The sequence below is a fragment of the Oryza glaberrima genome, chromosome 11, assembly GCF_000147395.1.
Source record: "Oryza glaberrima chromosome 11, OglaRS2, whole genome shotgun sequence".
Lineage (NCBI taxonomy): Eukaryota > Viridiplantae > Streptophyta > Magnoliopsida > Poales > Poaceae > Oryza > Oryza glaberrima.
This window is the reverse complement of record NC_068336.1, coordinates 7422840-7443778: the sequence shown is the minus strand read 5'-3', so window position 1 is coordinate 7443778 and position 20939 is coordinate 7422840. Positions and strand designations below refer to the sequence as shown.

At 43.7% G+C, this 20939-nt stretch overlaps 2 protein-coding genes and 1 pseudogene across 7 annotated transcripts; 1 reads left to right on the top strand and 2 right to left on the bottom strand.

The window, feature by feature from the left end:
* Positions 1-1027: 1027 nt before the first annotated feature.
* Positions 1028-2708, top strand: LOC127753730 (F-box/kelch-repeat protein At2g44130-like). Its single transcript, XM_052279154.1, has one exon. It carries the CDS (start codon positions 1099-1101, stop codon positions 2248-2250), a length of 1152 nt encoding a protein of 383 aa, XP_052135114.1. The 5' UTR covers positions 1028-1098; the 3' UTR covers positions 2251-2708.
* Positions 2709-7748: 5040 nt separating this feature from the next.
* LOC127753957 (uncharacterized) lies at positions 7749-11064 on the bottom strand (annotated as a pseudogene).
* A 1560-nt stretch (positions 11065-12624) lies between these two features.
* LOC127754777 (putative disease resistance protein RGA3) lies at positions 12625-20877 on the bottom strand. Of its 6 annotated transcripts, XM_052280353.1 has the most exons (6): positions 19497-20877; positions 15043-19233; positions 14450-14548; positions 13795-13919; positions 13504-13583; positions 12625-13410 (listed from the first exon to the last, which is right to left on the bottom strand). In XM_052280353.1, exons 2-3 carry the CDS (start codon positions 18838-18840, stop codon positions 14537-14539), a joined length of 3810 nt encoding a protein of 1269 aa, XP_052136313.1. In that variant the 5' UTR covers positions 18841-19233; positions 19497-20877; the 3' UTR covers positions 12625-13410; positions 13504-13583; positions 13795-13919; positions 14450-14536. The 6 variants fall into 6 exon arrangements, with proteins under 6 accessions (XP_052136313.1, XP_052136315.1, XP_052136311.1 ...); XM_052280355.1 differs by lacking the exons at positions 12625-13410; positions 13504-13583 and having other exon boundaries at positions 13591-13919; positions 19497-19587; positions 20556-20877; XM_052280351.1 differs by lacking the exons at positions 12625-13410; positions 13504-13583 and having other exon boundaries at positions 13591-13919.
* Between the last annotated feature and the right edge of the window lie 62 nt (positions 20878-20939).

The window sequence follows — 20939 nt, the reverse complement described above, 5'->3', positions numbered from 1 at the left end:
AGAGCACCAAGTTGGACAAAGAATAAGTCTACAATGCCATCTAGTCAAATTTGGGATAAGAATTTAGGAACAGTGTGCTTTGCTGGTCTATATGGTGACAGCATGTGATTAATTTATTGAGTTTTTTCTTTATGGGAGATTCGGATGCTGTTATGGACTCTCGTTTTAAGCGCGCTGGAGATTTATATTAGTGGGACATCAAAATGGAATTTTTCAGGTAAGAGAATTCGAGCTAAATAATTGAAAGAGAATTATTGTTATTATTATTATTCATGTCAAGACGGACTGGCTAGTATCTCCTTAATTACTAGTAATTATAATCTAAGCGCTATAATTAACACCACCACGGTGAATAAATTCCTTTTTAACTTAACGATAAGTGAGCTGCTAATTAATTAAATCAAATAATGCTAAGAGGAAAATGTTGTCATAAAAAGTCAGGCAAAATGAAATGGAGTAAAAAAAACACTCTCATTATAGGCACTGCAATAATTCAACATAAGAATACAAAGGCCTTGTCAGGTTGTCATGGACTGTTCTACTATTATAGAAGTAGCAAGGAAAAATGAAGCTTTTCTTTTGGCCATAAAAAAAATTTAGGCAGCAACTAATTTTTCAGGCAAAAAGGCACTTACTAGTCAATATCACCTTTTCCATAGTTCCATCATCAAAAACCACAAGATCAAGTTTTCCAGCTCACTCTTTCTTTTCTTTTCATTTCCCTGTGTACTTGTTCTGATCTACTTCTACTCAATTACACCTCATCCTTGCATACAAACAAACAAAAAAAGTAAAACAAAAAGGATTTCCACTAATGATCATTACCTGTAATTCAAGCCCCTCTTTAAGCAACAAAAGAAACTTTTTTTATGAAGAGCAGCATGTTGAACCGGCAGAAAAACAGGCTTTCCAAACAGGTTGCTTTCATTTTTAAAATTTAATTTTCATTAAATTTCGCTAGCGGTGGAGATCCACCAATCAGAAGGCGCCACGTAGCGTTGAGTGAGCTCTATTTAAACCACTCCTCTCCCCCCAGAGAGAGGCGACCCACAGATCCAGAAGCAGCAAAAAAAAGAGAAAAAAATCAGAGAAAAAAAAATGAGGAGCCCGAGGAGCCGTGCGCTGGAGCGCGACGCCGGCGGCGTCGCCGTCGAGCACGTCGAGCTCATCCCGGGGATGCCCGACGACGTCGCCGTCGACTGCCTGGCGCGCGTCCAGCACGGGTCTCACCGGGCGATGCGGCGCGTGTGCCGCGGGTGGAGGAGCGCGGCGGCGACGCCCGCGTTCGCCATGGCGCGCGCCGAGGCTGGCGCCAACGAGGATTTGGTGTACCTGCTCCAGTTCGCGAACCCCGCAGCGGCTGCGGCGGCCGCGGAGGAGGCGAAGGAGGACGGCGACGCGCCGGCGAACTCCCCGGCGTACGGGGTGGCGGTGTACAACGTGACGACGGGGGAGTGGAGGCGGGAGAAGGCGGCGCCGCCGGTGCCCATGTTCGCGCAGTGCGCCGCGGTGGGGACGCGCCTGGCGGTGCTCGGCGGGTGGGACCCCGAGACGTTCGAGCCCGTGGCGGACGTCCACGTGCTCGACGCCTCCACCGGCGTGTGGCGGAGCGCGCCGCCGATGCGGTCGGCGAGGTCCTTCTTCGCGTGCGCGGAGGCCGGCGGGAGGATCTACGTGGCGGGCGGGCACGACAAGCACAAGAACGCGCTCAAGACGGCGGAGGCGTACGACGCCGTGGCGGACGCGTGGGACCCGCTCCCGGACATGTCGGAGGAGCGGGACGAGTGCGACGGGATGGCGACCGTCGCCGGCGACAGGTTCCTCGCCGTGAGCGGGTACCGCACGGCGAGGCAGGGCGGGTTCGAGCGCGACGCCGAGTGGTTCGACCCGGCGGCGCGCGCGTGGCGCCGCCTCGACCGCGTCCGCGCCCCTCCCTCCGCCGCCCACGTCGTGGTCCGCGGCCGCGTCTGGTGCATCGAGGGCGCCGCCGTGATGGAGTGGCTCGGGTCGCGCGGCGGGTGGCGCGAGGTCGGCCCCTCCCCGCCGGGCCTCAAGGCCGGCACCGCCCGCGCCGTCTGCGTCGGCGGCGGCGAGCGCGTCGTCGTCACCGGCGCCATCGAGGACTCCGACGGCGGGTCCGGCCGCCACGCCCTCTGGGTGTTCGACGTAAAGACCAAGAACTGGACCGTGGTCCGCCCACCTCCAGAGTTCGCCGGATTCGCCTTCTCCGTCGCCGCCGTCCGCATCTGATCCGATCCGATCCGATCCGCCATTGACGACGAACCCCGCCAAGATCCAAGATCTCGTTCTGGATCCAGCTGCTCCGCCTCAAGGAGATCTCTACTACATACAACCAAATACTACTCTACTCTACTCTACTAGAACAGTAGTATGTGCACAAGAAAGAATCACAAGGAGAAGAGAAGGAGAGGAAGCTGGTGGTGAGTTCGTGGTGAGATGTGAAGCTCCTCTCCTCTCTCTATCTCTCCCCAATCTGTTGTTGTTGTTGTTGTGAGGATGATGATGATGATGAGTGTGGTGTTTTTGTCCAAGAAAACCATGGAGGATTGAAGGGGATGGTGATCTTGGATCTTCTCCTCCATCCTCCATCGTTCACTTATTAGTAGCAATAATCCATCCATTGTACATATTATGACCAGCCGTTTGAGGTGCAGATTGCAGAGTCCATCTTTTGTCTCAAAATTAAACCATCTCGTGTTATGATTTCTTGAGAAATTTTCTGGGTCAGTTCTTGCTGCAAGAGAAACACAACCTGCTGCCGGATTTGCGCCGGGATCTTGGCCGGTGTAGAGTGGTTGACATTGGCGTTGGATCTGGAGGTTTTAGTTAATTGGTCGATTATTGGTAATTAATTAGCTGTGGAGCGTTGCGTGAGGCGATGGAAGCACGTTGCCATCGGTGGCGACTGGCGAGGAAGGAAGGAAGGAAGGGAGATAAGGTCGGCACCGAGTAAACCTCACATTTGCTTTGCTTGATTGCTTCTCTTCTCGCCCTTCTTTTCCTTTCCGTTTTTGTTTTTGGTTCTCATATGGGAGATGACGAGATCCTCTCGTTTATGGACTTCTCCCTCTGTTTCTAGCTCCCCTATGTTTCATCGTATTGTGTGAGCCGTTTTGACTTTTTATACCATGTTGAAACTTTTAAAGTTTAACTAAGTTTCTTGAAAATTTTAGTAGCATTTAAAACATCAAATTAGTTTTATTAAATCTAGCATATATGTTTTGATAATACATTTGTTTTGGGTTAGAAATGGTATTATATTTTTTATAAACTTAGTAAAACTGGTCTAAAAAATTAAAATGACTACAATATAAAACGGAGGGAACATGTAAAATAATATGAAACGGAGGGAACATGGAAGATAAGGTTTGTGATCTAGCTTTGGGGGTGAAAATGCTAAGCTAGTCAATGAATTTTGACATAGAGGGGGCCTGTTTTATAGGACTTCTAACTCTAGCCCAGGGTTTCCTAAACCGCCGGGGGTAAGCACGGTTATTGCGCAGTAACCATGGTAACCGTGGCAAACCGTACGAAACCGTGTAAAATTTATCAAAATTTCAAAAAAAATTAAATTTATTTGAATTTAAGGAGGCTATTGCGGTGTTTCTTTTACCGTACCCCCGGTAACCGCAGTAACCGCGCGGTTACTAGCAGTTTTGCAAACCCTTCCTCTAGCCAATCTATCCCTCTCCCGCTCACTCATATTAGGAGTCCTTTAGTTTAGGTGATAAAATCTGGATAAAATTACATTCAGTTGCGGTGGAAATAAAAATGTTTTCAATGACGAACAACTTTACAACTTTGAGATAATCTCATGTTTTCTACATTTCCTTAGGAAGGAGTACTTAAAAATAATAGCATACAGTTTTTGACCTAAGTTATTTTTTTTTCTATCCTTGAGGCCTGTAGGAGGACGAATTTTCCCTTTTGATCCGACCAGATATCCACAGATTATAGTACTAATGTGATGGAGCTAGGCATTTACTAACATGAAGTAATCTATACCTCTGACGGTTGGGAGGGGAGTGAGAGGCAGCCAACCGCCCAACCCTCTCTCTCTCTCTCTCTCTCGTTGCTTGGAAACGCAAGGAATTGAATCCAAGCCACTGAAACTTGCAATAGCCAAGTGTCACACTCCATTGCTATTTCCTTCATTGACAAGTTCATAGAGTATCGACGATGATATCGTCTGCACCGCGCGATCTCTTAGAACTATCCAGGAGTATCGCGTTCGTAGTTGACTTCCTTTTAAAAGATTTTCCTAAGATTTTCGGTGGCATGAAAATAGTTACGGTATTGTACTAGTCGGTTTTGCGAGAATTTATATCATGAGCTATGCCGCCGTGGAGTTCAAATTCAGTGTTTTGGAATGTTCTATTTCAAGAATTTAGTTAGTCTCAAACGCTCGTCTCGGATCGAGACTAAACTCAGGTCGAAATGAGAGACTAAAACTGGAGTATTTGTCACCATCACGCCGTTGGCTTTTCTTTGTATAACCATGCTCCAAGCAATTTTAATTTCCCCTTCCATGCTTGGTCCCAAAGAAAAACAAACCTCCCTAAAATCAAAGAAGCAAAATAAGAAACAAAAGGTAAACCTTCTTGCCAAGAAAATTGGGGGAGAAAAAAAAGAAAAACAAAGGATAAGAACGAGAGAGGCAGCCATGACGGCGTCCATACTCCGCTGGCGGTTGATGCTGACAGGCTGAGGCACGCAGTTTTGATTTGTAGCGTCCGGAGAAGAAGAGAAGAGAAGCGACGACTTGGTTGTGAGGAATCATGCTGAGTTTGCTGACGGCTGTACTACACGTTCCAGCTTAGGGAGAGGAGGAGATCGACTTGATTTGTTGAAAGCTCCAGCAAACGAACTTGTCTGGATCACTTTGATCAAGAGGTGACATGGTGGATGAAACAAGCTGTGTTCGATTAATTACAAAGGTTCGGAAAATCGGAACCTTTCTACAGCGCACGAAGAACATGTAAACTCATTATCGCATAACTAACTAATTATTAGCTTAACAATTTTAAAAACAAATTAGTATTATTTTGAAAGCAACTTTTATATATATATATTTTTAAAATTATATCATTTAGCAATTTAGAAAGCGTGTTTGTGAAAAACGAGAGAGCAGAAGTTGGAAAAATACAGGTGAGAACACACCAAGCCTAGCAAGGTAGATTAGCTACTTCTAGTTTTGTATGCATTTTTCAAGTGCTAAACAATTTGGTTTTTTCAAAAGCTTTATATATACAAGTTTTTAAATAAATAAATCTATTTTAAATTTTTTTTAATAATTAATACATAATTAATTAAGTGCTAATGATATTACTCGTTTTGCATGCAACTGTTCAGCCTTGGCAATATGCTCAAACGATCGCAGCTTAAGCTTCACCCCTTGGATTTGTCAGCTAGTTAGCGTTCAAAAAGATTTGGATTGCTAGGTTCATGCGTGTGGGGAGGCGCAACGACTTGTGGGGGCTTGTTTGGTCCGTTACCACACTTCAAAAAACACGTGAAACCAGAGTCTTAACTTTTGAAGTTACCGAATTCTGGGGAAGCTAAAATTTGGTTAAAACTTAAATTTCAGTTGGAGTTGGGAAAGAAGAGCATTTCCATCCATCACTCCATGAGAACAGCACTGAAACTGAAAGGAGTTCGTGCCCATCAATCCGTGCATTCTCATGGTTTAATTTCCATTTTCTGTTTTCTCCTCGACAGATAGGCATGGGAGCTGCAACCAACATTTAATAAAAACTGGAAACAGCAAGCAATCCTCATGTATATACTCCCTCCATACTCATAAAGAGTTTAGGACAATGTTTAATTAAGTCAAACCTTAGCAATATAAATCATGAATAACTCTCAAGTTGTTGAGTTTGAAAATGTAAAAATTATATGAATAGATTTGTCTTGAAAAATACTTTATAAAAGTATACATATAACACTTTTCAATAAATATTTTTATAGAAAAAAGAAGTCAAAGTTGTGTTTTGGAAACCGTGTCGCTGTCCAAAACGACTTTCGAATTTTCGAGTACGGAGGGAGTACATATTTTTTAAAAAATCTCCTTTGAAAAACTAAACAATGTTATCGATACTAACTAACGGTAGCTATCAAATTATTTCAGTTTTTTCAGCATTTTCGCAGCAGGTAGCATTAATCAGATTCTCTGTATGCATTTGTGTATCTCTGAAGTACTACATGTTGTTGCGAAACCTAATAGAGGAAGCTAGGCAGATGTGTGTATCAATCATTCCAATTAGCTTAAAATAAAATTTATTGTACAACCTTTCAGGTTCGAAAATTGAGCTTATCTCATCCGAACTTTTATTATACTGCAAGTTTGAGTACTTGTACCATTCAAATCAGAATTATTGTGCCTGATAGACCTAGACCTATAGGTTCCAATTAAACTAAACAAGCAATGAACCCTCGCTCCGCTCCAGGGCGACATGGGCGGCAACTCAAGGCTGCCCCGCCGCCGGCCTCCTCTCCCTCGCCTCCTCCGCCTCGCTGCTACCCGAGCAGCCGCCGGCAAAGCCAGGTGGCAGCAAAGACGGCGGTGGCGGGGCCTTTCTACCCCCTCCAACACCCGGCGACTGGGGTTAATGGAATTTGGTGGTTCCTGTACAACAGTACAATTAGTACTAGCATGCAGTGGTGACATATGTACACCCTGTTTAGATTTCAACATTTTTCTTCAAACTTTTAACTTTTCCGTCACATCGAAATTACTTATACACAAACTTCCAACTTTTCCGTCACATCGTTTCAATTTATTCAAACTTCCAATTTTAGCGTGGAACTAAACACAACCATAGTCCACATTTCCTAACAAGAGTGTTGTTCCAAGGGCCTTTCCAGAAAGCTCCACCTAACAAACTTCAATTGGGTTAACTTGGTGGATGATAGGAAAGGATGAACATCGATCACCCCATAAAAATGCCACCTGATGCATTTGTCATATTGCTTCATGCATTTGGAAAGGCTCAACAACTTTGTCAAGTGAAAGCCTTGGCTGCTTGGCACCTGTTTGGCTCGTAGCCATACGAAGCACGTGAAGCCTAACCTGAATTCTAGCATTACTAAAACTGGGGGGTGGTTAATCAAAATTCGGCTAAAAGCTAGAGACGTCAAGAAGCAGAAGATTCCTAAATTTGTAGCATCATTAAAAATTTAGTTCCCGTTGGTCTGTTGCTGCCAATATACGCGCAGTCAACACACCCGGGGGCGTAGATAGCTCCCAGGTAGGTTGGGCGACCGCCCGGCCTCCACCATTGTCTATCGGCGTATAAAAGAATCGGTAGATCATATAGAAATATCATTAGCCGCTCAGACTCGATAGCGTCACTGGCTCCACCGCTACTAGGCCCTAGCCAGTGGAGTCGAGTGGAGTTCTATTGAACTCCAGTGGTAGAAATCAGATGCCCAAATGCAACTCTACGGTGGTGTTTGAATCTTCTGAAAATAGATATGAAGATAAAGATTAAGTGTTTCATACAAAACGAGATGGTAATAACATGATATTAATTGAGGTTTAATTATTACAAACTTGAAGGTCCTTGTTAACATGGATAACATGATATTAACATGGTAATAACGCCCCTTGTTACCCTAGTTGATAGAACCGGCCCATCTTGAAGGTCCAAACCGATGATAAGTACTTCATCCGTTTCACAATGTAAGACTTTTTAGCATTGCCCACATTTATTTAGATGTTAATGAATCTAACTAGATATATGCATGTGTTTAGATTCATTAACATCTATATGTACGTGGACAATGCTAGAAAGTCTTACATTGTGAAACAGAGGGAGTAATTGAAATCAACTTCTGGCCTTGTTACTGTATTACAATTAAGGGAGAGATTTCATTTCTTACACTCCACAAATTGGGCTTACATCCTGGACAAAACAATCAATGTGGCAACGAAAAAGTGTCAAATTGTTGAGCTTTTGAGTACAAGCTTTGTGTATTTGTACCATTAAAATCAGAAATATTGTGCCTAACATGGTTAATAAGATATGATAGACATGGATTAATTACCTATAGGTTCCAAATTAAGTTAAACAAGCAGCCAACCGCCCAATCTAGACTTGAATTCCATGTCTATACCAGGTAAATAATCAGTTGGCAGCTGCTCAGTGTAATCGGTTGTTAGGCAGGTAGTCTTGCTACAAAGTTGCAATTAAGCTCATTAATTTCATATAGTAGTTAATGGAATTTGGTGATTCCTGCATACTAGCATGTATAGTGACATAGTGAACATTTCCTAGCAAGAGAGTTGTTCCAGGACCTTTCCAGAAAGCTCCACATAACAAACTTTAAGTGTATATCTCGATGGATGACAGGAAAGGATGAACAACATCACCCCATAAAAATGTCACCTGATGCATTTGTCATATAGTAATTAAAACAATTTGGATTGCTTCATGCATTTGGAAAGGCTCAACAACTTTTGTCAAGTGAAAGCATTGATGCTATCTGTTTGGCTCATTAGCCATACGAAGCATATGAAACCTAACCTGAATTCTAGCATTACCAAAACTGGAATGGTTAAAAGTTGGGTACTACCAAAATTCAGCTAAAAGTTAAGAGAGTACAGAAGCAGGAGATTCCCAAAATTTTAGCACCATTAAAATTTTTAGTTCCCCTTGGTTTGTTGATGCATTGTGCATGCTGTGAACGCTTCATGCTGCCACTGGGGTTCTAGTGAACGATTCTTCCTTGTAGCAGAAATCAGATGCTGGATGCAACTCTAGGTGTGCATGGGCTGGGCCAAGCTGTTGTTGGTCTCTGGATGGGCCCCCTTGTCTCCTAGTTGATAGAACCGACCCATCTCGAAGGTCCAAACCGACGATAAGTAGTTGAAATCGACTTTTGGCATTGTTGGTTAATTACCTTACTATACCCCCTTCAGCTAGTAATGTTTGACGTTGATGATTTTTGGACATATGTTTGATCATTCATGCCTTCTGTTCCAACCGATGTTATATGCGTGCCTATTGTCACTTGTCTTCCATTCTGACCGGTTGATTCCCCAACACGTACGTTGCCTCTCCATCACTGAAAATAATTAAGGAAATATAGTTAGGTAACCTTGCTAAACATTTAAATTACGCACTAGTTTACCATTCTAGTGCGGGATGCGAAACAGCACCCCTTTGGTGTTGGATGGACATCTTAAAAGAAAATGTCAAGTATCGCCAAGCTATTTCTTGAATGGAATTGCCAGGAATTTGCGAAGCATACTAGTATCCATCTGTTTCACGATTCAAGAATGACTTAGACTGAACTTGGACAGCATCGGTGTGTAATCACTTAATCAGGCCATGCAGTGTAGCGTCGCGCGAACTACTTTATAGTACTTGTAAACATCAATGGAAGGTTGAATATATAATCTAAATTAGGAAATGCAGAGGAAGTGAAAACAAAGCAGGAAAACTGCCAAAAACCCTTGTTTGCTCAAATTTAACAGAACACGCAAATAGTTGTCGAAGCAACAAGACATCACATGAGCAGTAAGGGCGCTAAGCTCAAATTAAAACGATTGAGTTGCTGCATAAATATCCATGACTTCAACTTGCATTAGCATTATTAGCAATCAGATGATTTGTAGTTCTACCATTGACTGATGTTGAGATTTGAGAAAAAAAATAGATGTTGCCATGACTAAAAAAATCAATAGATAACTTCAGAGGATGAAGTGTTGCATTAGCTATAAAGCCAGAGAGATAACTGACCTCCGATATCTGTCTGTCTGAAGATGTTGAGTTAGACTTTGTGCAGGCGATTTGCCAGCATGAACAGCGGCATAGGCATCCGCGAGACCAGGAAGAGCATCCTCGTGGCGATCAATGTACCTCGCTACGAAATGTTCATTGCCAAAACAAACACAACTGTAGTTATCAACATCATTTTTGATCAACCCCTTCTCCACAAGGGCTTGTAGAACATAATGCCGCGGCGCCAACCGCTTGTCCAGGCTGAGCGTGAGCATCACAGGCCTCTGCAAGATGTATTCAGGCTCCAATCGGACCTTAGTGAGCAAGAACTCTATTTTGCCGCGAAGCGTCTTCTCCGAGAATCCTAGAATACTCGGCTTCCTGCTGATCGCAGAGCGTAGCTTGTCCATGGAGCAACCAAGAGTGCCGCGCAAGAACTCCATCCTCGCGGCGATGGTGCCTTGGTTGTTACGGGCGACGGTGCACACGGCGTCCTTGAACGCCCACGATGAAGTGGGCACACCGAGCTCCTCGGCGCGCCGCACGACAATCTTCAGTCGCTCTGGGTTGAACGTGAGCAGCCACGCGGCGGTCTGGGTCATCTGGACAATATCACAAACACCTAGCCCGCACTCCCCGAGCAGCGCGACGTTGGGCCTGACCACCTTGTCGACGTCGGTGGCGAGGATCGCGTTGCACCTCCTGAGGATCTTGAGGAGCATGTCGAAGGAGCCCAGGAAGGGGACCCAGAACGCGAGCTTCGGGGAGACGTCGGACGAGGCGAGGTGCGCCGCGCCGCCGACATGAGGAAGCTGCGGATCTGGGGCGCAGACAGGTTGGCGCGGCCGCGGAGGGAGGCGATGCGGCGGGCGATGGTGCCGGGCCTCGCGCGGAGCAGCCGCGGCTCGGCGGCGACGACGGCGGTGAGGTCCGCGCGGGAGAGGGAGAGGGAGTCGAGGCCGGCGGTGGAGGAGGAGAGGAGGGCGAGCACGGCGTCGGGGTTGGAGGCGGAGTTGAGGCGGGAGAGCTTCGGGGACGCCCTGCGCGCCTGGGCGGCGGTGAGGCCGCAGGTGGCGACGAGGTAGTGCTCGACGGAGAAGGGGGATCTTGCGGCGGTGGAGAGGAGGCGGTGGCGGGTGAGCTGCAGAGGGGAGGAGGAGGAGGTGGCGGCGTGGAGAAGGGGGAGGAGGTGGTTGCGGAGGTGGAGCATGGCGCCGAGCCGGCGACGCCGCCGCCGTCGGCGCGTCAGCGGCGGCAGAGGCTTTTTGTGGGTGTGGGTTTTTTGTGTTCTCCGCACCGCAGCATCGACGCCTCGACAGTCGACACTACACTAGCAGGGTTTTAGGAAAATATCGAGAACCGCGAAATTTTGAGGTTTTGACGTGGGATAAAAGTATATTCCGAGTGAAAATTTGAAAGGATTTGGTGAATTAAAATTTAGAATAGTAAAATTCAACCAAAGTTTACTCAAAATTTATCAAAAATTGTGATAGAATCAGAATCCGAAACTCAAGCAACTGCGAAAAATGCTAAAGAGTAGACTATTAAGTTTGAGAGGATGGAAAAAGAGAAGATTGAGAAGATATGCATACGCAAAACGAGGTGAGCCATTAGCGTATGATTAGTTGAGCATTAACTATTTTAAATTTATATGATTTTTTAAAGCAACTTTCATATAGAATTTTTTTTACAAAAACCGCATCGTTCAGTAGTTTGGTAAGCGTACGCGTGGAAAACGGAACAAACAACTCTCTTTCACCTGCTACCGAAATATTGATTCTACAATAGAAAAACTAACAACTGAGAAATAAAAGTAGTATTTCAAATATTCATGCATCAAATAACTGAGCTCCAACGATTCCATTGATAATGCTCCAGCAAAGAGATGACAAATATCCAATGTCTCTCATAAAGAGACGCTTGTTTGGGCAATTTTTTATGCATAAATCATTAGGGACACTACCTCGAAATGATTGTTGCCAGAAACAACATAACCTGAAGCTGAAAAGAACTTGTGTATAAGCACCTTTTGCGATTCAATAAATTTATTTTCTAGCTTTTGTTTTTTTCTTTTTCTTAGTACCCGACAAACGCATCAACTTTCTAAAATCTAACAGGTGAAAATACGAAGAAAAATAATAAATCTAACAGGTGAAAATAAGAAGAAAAATAAAAACAAAAACTAGAATAATCTGAATCAGCTGAGTAATAAAGTAACGGACTAACGTAACTCGAGATTTTCAATCAGAATCAACGAAAAGAGTGGAAGTACCGGGTGTGGTGATGCTGTGTCTTTGATTTCATGGACTAAATCCCCGTGCCCACGAATATTACAAATATGCAGGTGGATTTTTTAATAGGGTTTTATTAAGTTCAGATATGTACATTAATTTCTGTCTCTTAGAGTCTGTGTTGAAATATATTCGCTGAATATAAGTGTAGTATCCTGTGGTGTTTGTGCGTTTACCGTGTAATAAAAAGAAAAAAAATAATTAGCCCGTGACACTGCTATCAGCAGCTTCAGAGAGCTACTAGTTGGACCAGAGTAATAGAGAAAAGAAGCAAGATGATTAGAACAATGGTAATCCTGATCTTATCATAGAACAAGCCTCTATTTTCAAAGTCACGCAACTTTAAACGTTAGAGTATCGTGATTCCTTCTTAAAAGCAAGGTCAATAAGATAGTGCGCTGCTAGCTCGTAAAAAAATTGATCATATCATTTTATAATGTAGCTAATGTCTACAAGAGAAAAATATTGTAATATAACTATTTTATTCTCTTCATGGGACCTCTCTCTTCCCTTCCCTTTCCATCTTATTCTCGTTCTTCTTTTCTTTACCGATGAGCAGTCGGCGGATGCAGGTGATGGCAGTGGCGGTCCGGTGGACGCTAGAGACGACATCGGCCGAGTTGGATGAGGGCGGCCATGCGGTCGAAGCGGAAGACGGCGGTGGCCAAGTTGGACAATGTCGGTCGGGGCAACAGACGAGGATGAACCTGGTGGAGGTGGACGATGGCTAGCCCAGGATGGTGCCATTGTCGTCGGGCAGGTGAGTACGCAGGTTGATCAGGATGGTGCACCATTGCTCCTCTCCTAGCAGGCCCCACGACCTCGGCCGGAGTGTATAGTCGGGATTCGTCCGCTAGTGCGCGCGCTCTCTCTCTCTCTCTCTTCCTCTCGCTCCTCCAACTCATAAAAAAATTTACAAAATTTACGTAGAATGACTCATTATTATACCTGCTCCGAAAACATGATATGTTGGCGACCGCTAGTGCTCTCTCTCTCTCTCTCTTCCCCTCTCTCCTCCAACTCATAAAAATCCTATGTGGACATTCTACCGTCCACTATTATGCCTGCTCTATAAACAAGATATGTTTGGCAACGGCAATGTGATAACTGTTTGTGCTCACTTGTCTGAAACCAAGTGTAGTAATACTAACACCTTCAACAGTTCAACCACACATAGGACGAGACATCAAAAAATATATAGCACGAAGATGTAACCTTTGCTAAGCATTTAAACCACACAACTTCACAATTCTAATGCAATTTGCGAAATACCAGCTCTCTACTGTTGGAAGGACATCTGAAAAAAGAAAATGTCAAGCATCACCCAGCTATTTCTGCAATGGAATTGCCAAGCATATAGTCATCTCTGAAACCTGACATGCACAGTACCAGAACCTTTTTAGGAGTGATGATGCTGACACTAACACATGGAATATGGATCGTACATCAACAGTTCATGAACTTACCAGTTATTTTTGTGAAGACAATGCTGATTTCAAATTGGAGTGTATGTACCCTGAATTAGAAAATGCCAGAAAATTCCAACCTGACGGAAGGGATGGAAAATTAAAATTTTCATTCGAAGATGAAATTTATCAAAACACTGATATGAGCCATGTCAACTTTTAATAAGAGCCGTTCGATCAATACAAGTGCGGCACTTATAGGAGTAGATGTCATGTGAATATCGTAATTAGCGGTTCACCCATGAATTCTGAAGAAAGGAAAGGTCCAGATTTGAGTTTTATTCTCTGCACCTTCAACTTCTCCGGCTCTCCCGATGACGCTGTCTTCACCACAACACCATCCATCATCAAGCGGATCAGATAAGGTGCGCGGCCTGTTCCCTTATTGAGTTGGTGATGGCGCACCGGTGCCCTTACTGTCACAAATATACATAGGATTAGCTAAATAGTCTGCAGTCCTGGATGAACAAGAGATTTACTCCCTCCGTCCCATAATATAAGGGATTTTGGAGGGACGTGACACATCTTAGGACAACGAATCTGGACAGGCGCGTCCCTCCAACATCCCTTATATTATGGGACGGAGGGAATACAGTTTGTAAACAGTAGCAATTCAGTTGTGACGAGTTGTTAATTACTCGTGATTCTTGCAGTGTCTGTCAAAACTAAAGGATTAATTACTAAGGTTAGCTTATTCATTGGAAACTGATACATATTTACTTCGTTTGTGCTTAATACGGAGAATAGTACCGTGTAAAGAGCTTATTTAAGTTCTAATTTGTATCGTTCACTAGACAATATACCGGGCAGTACATCCTTGTATTATGATAAAGGAACATATTTACCTATATTTTACATGCTTTCTTTGTGACCGTGGCACCACGCATGACAAAGTTAAGGCTCTCTCACTGCAAGAAAAATCAAGAGCGCCAAATGATAAACTTACCAGGCGACAGGTTGTCCAGGCTGTAGCTTCTTAGGGTAGGTAGCTATTCCAACTTTATTATATATTCGAGAAAAAATTCCAACTTTATCATACCTGTGCCTGATAGGACCAGAACAATAAAATCTTTATGGAATTAGTAGAGATCTCATAACAAAATCAATTGGATTCTACTAGTCGCTAATTCGTATGGGCTATTAATGCTGTAACATTTGCATAATTATAAATCGATGTTTATTGTTTCAGGAATTTAGATTTTTATACTTAATGTCCATTAAACATTCATTTGAGTCGCTATGTAAGCATCAATAAGTACATAGGTTTCTTACAGTTTGGAATTATTAGTGGTAAAAATTGTACTTGATAAGGAGTGTTAATAAATTATTTCTGGCATAATAATCCAAAATTAGCAATTAATGATTATGTTTATAAATGAACTCATCCAGAAAAGAAATGATTAGTCTTCCGGTGAAATATGTTCAGTTATACCCTGCCAATTTTTTATCTAACATATGCACATAGTAGTAAGGCCTTAACTTTTTGTAGGACTGATCAAAAAATATAATTATTGCAGATATAGAAGTATCAAAACTTACATTGCACCACATTATGCCTTCATCGTGTTTGGAAAATTCAATCAGCTTCCAACGGATGTGCTCAATCTTTGGCCAGTTTTCTCCATTAGGTGCCTGGCAGCTTCTTTTCAAGCACTCGCATTCTTGTATTTCAATTTGCTGGACAGAATCAGGGAAATCTGGTAAAAGTGATAAGTTTGGGCATCTGTCGAATTTGATTCTCTCCAGACTGGACAGGTTCTTCAAACTGTTTGGCAGGTACATGACTTTAGAGTCATTGAACTCCAGAGACTTGATAGATGTGAAATTTGCAGAGGTTCCAAATGTAAGGGATGCCTCGTCATAATTTTCAAAACAGAGTTTCTCTGGGAGCACAAAATCCTTTATAGAGAGCATGAGACTGAGCATGGCCTCGCTATTAATAGCGAGTGATTTGCATGCATTATGCTGGGTGAAAGACTCCGTGATAAGCTTGGGAACATTTATCAGATGTATGTCCTGGAGATGTGAGCATGATGATAAACCTTCAAGAAAGCACAGATCTGGCATGTTATTCAGTGAGACTGATTCCAGGGAATGAAGATGACCGATGGCCAATGATGAAGAGCTTCTGCAGCATGTGATGGAAATGCTATGCAGATGTGGGAAATCAGTAGTGAGGAAATCAGTCCCAAGAACACAGCCAGAAACAGAGAGCTTTTCAATAGAGGGTGGCATAGTGGCTATTCCATTTCCATCCACCAACTCTAACGAAACACAGGAATCTATCTCGAGTTCTGAAAGGGAGATTGCCTCTCGTAAGCCACCCAATGATCTGAGGCACCAGCAAGAACGAATATGCAAGTTTTCAAGCACCGTTAAGCACTGAAGCACCTGTGGTGATGGAAATGAAGTTAAGCTCATGATCTGCATTATATACAAACTTTTCAGTGAGGTGAGTCTTTGAAGGCAAACAGCTAAAGCTCCATCAGTGAGACTGCATGACGAAAGGGAGAGAAACCAAAGTGATGATGGGAGAAGCAATAGATTCTCACTGGGCCTTGCATAGATAAGTTTCGTCCTTTGCTCTTGGCAATACAGCCATGCTTTTATGGTGTCTTCCTCCAACAATACCTCGTCTCTTTCACTTCCTGAAGCACTCTTCAGGATTTGGAGTTGTGCTGATATATCATCATCCATCAATGCCATCAACTGCTTCATAGATGAAGATTCGGATACCAGTGCATCCTTGATCTTACGTTTATGTACCTCTGACCCTCTCTGTGTCTCCCAGATCATTGAAAGCCGGGATGACAAATTGTCCGCTTTCATCAAGTTCGTATGTAGTTCATGCTGTCCAAGCTCTCCGCTAGAAATAAATCTAAGCAATGGGCAACCACTGATAGTGAAGGATTGAAGGCCTCCTGGAAAGCACAGTAATGTCTTCAGGTTTCGGATGTTGCAGAGGAATATATGATGGAAATGCTTCATGAGTTGTACACTGGGTGGTAAACCTTCAACGGCGGAGCAACTCCTAAGGTCAAGAGCATTTAAATTAACAATATAATCTTCACACAACCAGCTTGGATATACAGGAGATCTGTAACCTGTAATTGAAAGGTGACGAAGTTCACGAGGTGGCCTCAGACCTTCTAGAACCTCCAAATGCAGACTGTCGTCTATATGCAAGTCGTTTGGGTAACTCCAGGAAAATAGCAAACGACGTAGTCGAATTTTATTATCCAGTACCGCCTCCAAAGCCTCGTCCTTTGTTCTGACATTCTCGAGATTTTTAATTATTAAACTGGAGCTAAGCTCTGTCATGTCCCTTAACTGCTGTAGCTCATGTCCCTTCTGCTTTGCCACACAGAACTCTAGGATATGTTGGAGTTTAGTCAACTTGCCTATATAAGGAATCTTAGGCACAACTAGTTGTCCAATGAACCCAGATGAAGGACGGGGATAACGAGAGCATGCTTCAAGATGCCGCAATTTACTTAAGTTGCAGATCTTTGTAGGCAGATTGTTGACATCTCCATGTATCCGAAGGAACTGTAAATGGTAAAGAGTACACAATGCTCCAGGTAGTTCAGAAATTGAAGTTTTGTGGATGTTCAGATACCGCAGGTGCTTCAACTCACCAATAGATTGAGGCAGCTTGTTACCATTATGAAAGCACAAAAGCAAGACTCGCAATTTCTTCGTCTTACAGAATACCTCACGAAATAGTTTATTCACATCATCCATTACCGGCTCCATGCAGATAACAGTGCGCAAATGAATCAACCTGCATATGCTTTGTTTATGATGTTCCAGTGTATCAACATAAACAGACAAGTGCCGAACGGAGTGTGGTATTTCTGTCACACTGTCTTCTAGTCTGAAACAGTCACCTTTGGAAAGTGTTTCTGCTAAGTCATGGATAATATCATGCATATTGTATATATTCTCAAATTTTGTACGAACTTGCTGAAAGAAACAAGCAGATACCATCTCCCTGAAGTAGGCCCTGCCAACATCTTCTAATGTCCTACTCTGATTGCTCGAGTCAGCAACAAACCCCTCTGCTACCCAGAGGTGAACCAACTCATTAATTTCATACAGATGACCTTTTGGAAATAAGCTGCAATACATAAAACACCTTTGTATGTTAGGATCTAGATTCTGATAACTCCACAATAGGGCTCCTCTGGTCTCACCCAAGTTATCACTCTTGAGAGCATCTTCCCATGCAGCAACAGTCATGTTCCTGCTCAACTGAGAACCGACAACTTTCGCTGCCAGAGGAGACTGTCCAAGCTTTGGAGCTATTTTTCCAGCAATATCTTGTAGCTCCTCACGATTCTGCTGCTCTCCAGCAAATGCATGGTATTTGAAAAGTGCCAAGTACTCAGTATCTTTCATGTTCTGCAAAGGAAAAACTTGTTTACAACAAAGAGGAGCTGGGAGACTCGCTGATCGAGATGTTACCAAAACTTGGCTTCCACGCTGCCGAGAAACTAGAGGAGCTAACAGTTTTGCCCATTCCTCCTCATCCTGGAAACCATAAAACCAAGCATCATCTAACACAAGTAGGAACCTCTGTGACTCTTGTAGGGCGCCTCTCAGCGCGCACTGGAGATTGTTAAGGTTAGTAAAATGCACACCTTGATTATTGTTTGTGGCAGACTCCATGATCTCGGATGTGTGGCGATGCACGTCGAGTTTACGAGAAATACAGATCCACATCCTTACATCGAAATGATTCACCACACGCTCATCATTGTAGATATACTGTGCCAGTGTGGTTTTCCCTGAACCTCCATGTCCAACAATGGCCAAGGTAGAATAATTTCTCTCACCACTAGCATCGGCGTCATCTGGATTGCAGAGCATACGTACAACATGGTCACGGTCTGCGTCACGGCAAAATACTTTTGAAGTGGGAAGCGACGTGGTGGTGGTGTTGCTGCTGTTGACGTTAGGCCCCATGATGGCTGCTGCAGTACCATCTGCTGAGAGAAATTCTTGATGGAAGTTCTTGGCTTCCACCAGGATGTTCTTCAGTTCTTTCAGCTTGCGCAGTAGCTTTCTGTTGGCAGGGAGCAAATTGGACACAGCAGACATGTGTGCAAGGAGCGCGTTGGAGGTTGAGGAGGTAGGGTTGTTGCATGTTGCTTCACGCTCAAGGAGTTTGTACTCGTGCATGTCCAGCAGGTCCTCAGCGTCATAGAAGGCTGTTTTGAGCTTCCAGAGCCAGCGCTCCAGCTCCACCCTGCGGGGGCTCCTCTCTGCCGCTTCAATCACCAACTTGAACTGTGGCATGACGGTAGTTTCCAAATCTTCCAGCTCATGCTCCATGTCCTTTCCAAGGTATTTTCTAGCATCATTAATGATCTTCTTCACGATCGGTGACACAATCCATCATGAGCCGGCCAACAACGCCACCTCCGCCATTGTACTGCAACTTCACCACTGTCAACTCTCTTGCCCCGTGTCTGCCTGGTTGTGAGTTGTGACCTGTTTGTGTTTTGACACAGCTTGAACTACACAAATATGATGGCATGAGCAGTTGAGTAATGATTGAATGGTTGGTTCCAACTTCCAAATCCGGTGGCTGCAACTGAGAGAAATTGCAAAACCTTGCAACCAAGCTAGATTCCAAAACCAAGTTCTTGATGTGTACACTTCAGGAAAAAATATCCTTAAGTCAGACTGGCATGATGTATTGTTTTCTAAAGAACTGGTAAACGTCTGCAAATTAATAAAGAATTATGATTGGAGCCCAATGAATAAATATACATGGTTTTAGTATATAGTACAGTTGTAGCTTACCATGTATGCAATTTCAATTATAAAAAAAAGTCAACATGACGGTATAAAGAATTGTTCATTGTGTTAGGTGTTATCAGAAGTTTTAGTAAAATGCAGCTCAATTAAAAACATCAACATGGAAGTACATAAAACTGCTTCATATTCTAAGTGTTATCAGCAGTTTTAGTACACTTACAGCATACCTGTAAATGAAACCTCAATTGAAAACATCAGCATGGTGATATAAAACTGCTCAATGCGACGTTAAATGATAACAGCAGCCCCATTGATACCCTTGCATCAAAAGAAAAGAACACAGATAGCATTTTTGCTATTTATCAGTTGCCTGATTTTTTTCCTTGTTTATAGGTCACATGAAACTTGCACACTTTATAAAATTACAAGGAACTCTTGTACAACTTTGTTGCAACTTTAAATATGTGTGGCTTTATATTTACGCAAGGACATATATGTGTGTGCTTTAAAACTTCTCTACACACACAAAAAAAAATGTTTGCATTGTATATGTCGGGATTTACTGAGGTGCAATTCCTTTAGGCCTTGTTCGGTTTAGAGAGGATTGAAGAGGATTGGAGGGGATTGAGAAGGAATAATTCCACACCACAATAGGTGTGGAATAAATCCCCTCCAATCCCTTCCTCACAGGGATTAACCAAACAAGGCCTTATTGTGAGAACATTGTTTATTCATGAAAAGAACATGAGTTGTATGTTGATCCAATAGTTGGTAAAAGTAGTGATAGATAAGAAAACAGCAAGTCAGATGACGAATAAACAGTCCAAAAAAAAAAAGAGCCTCCCTGCGGGGATGACGCATATCATGCACCCGTGTAGCTGAGCGGCAAGGAGAAGCAACGTTCAATGGAGGATGCACCAAATACACACTTGTATTCTTCAAGTATAACAAAAAAAAATTTATTCAAATGGCTGTGAAGAAAATATTTGTATCAATACAGCAAGAACATGCATGCCAATTTTAAATTCTCAAATGGGTGACGAAGTTGTAAACTTCATCTTGTAACTATTTCTCTTGGTAAAATTCAATTTACAAAGAGTCAGAGAAACACAGATAAACCATACTCAATCAACAATATTGGAAGAACACACTGTAGAAGATATATAGAAGCTGAGCTTCTGCAACTACATAACAACAGACATGGCACGCGAACTAACTACGGCATTTCGTCGAACACGTCACACGCAGAACTCAATCCATCAGCAAACAAGCAGAGCAAGACGAACCTTGTACCAATGAATCCCAAGCGAGACCCTCCCCGTTGAGGAGGGCGGAATCGACATCCCGAGTCGCCGTGGGGATTCAGCGATGTGCTGTGACCTCATCCCGATGAGAGACCCTCTGCCCCAGGGCCGGCGACCGACCATGGCGGCCTCGGTCGGCGGGGCTCGTGGTGGGTTGGGGGGGGGGGGGGGGGACGACCCGCGCCAAGAAGGAGGACACTTCGGCAATCGTCACCACCGCCGCCGCCGCCTGCCCTCCCATCACGGAAGCGATGGTCGTCGTCGGCGACGGCGGCTCTTGCCGTCGAGTTTGCTCCGCCCAGAAATGGAGAATGGCCGGGGCCCTTGTTGGATAGTGCCGGCCCATCTTGAAGGCCCACAGGAAGG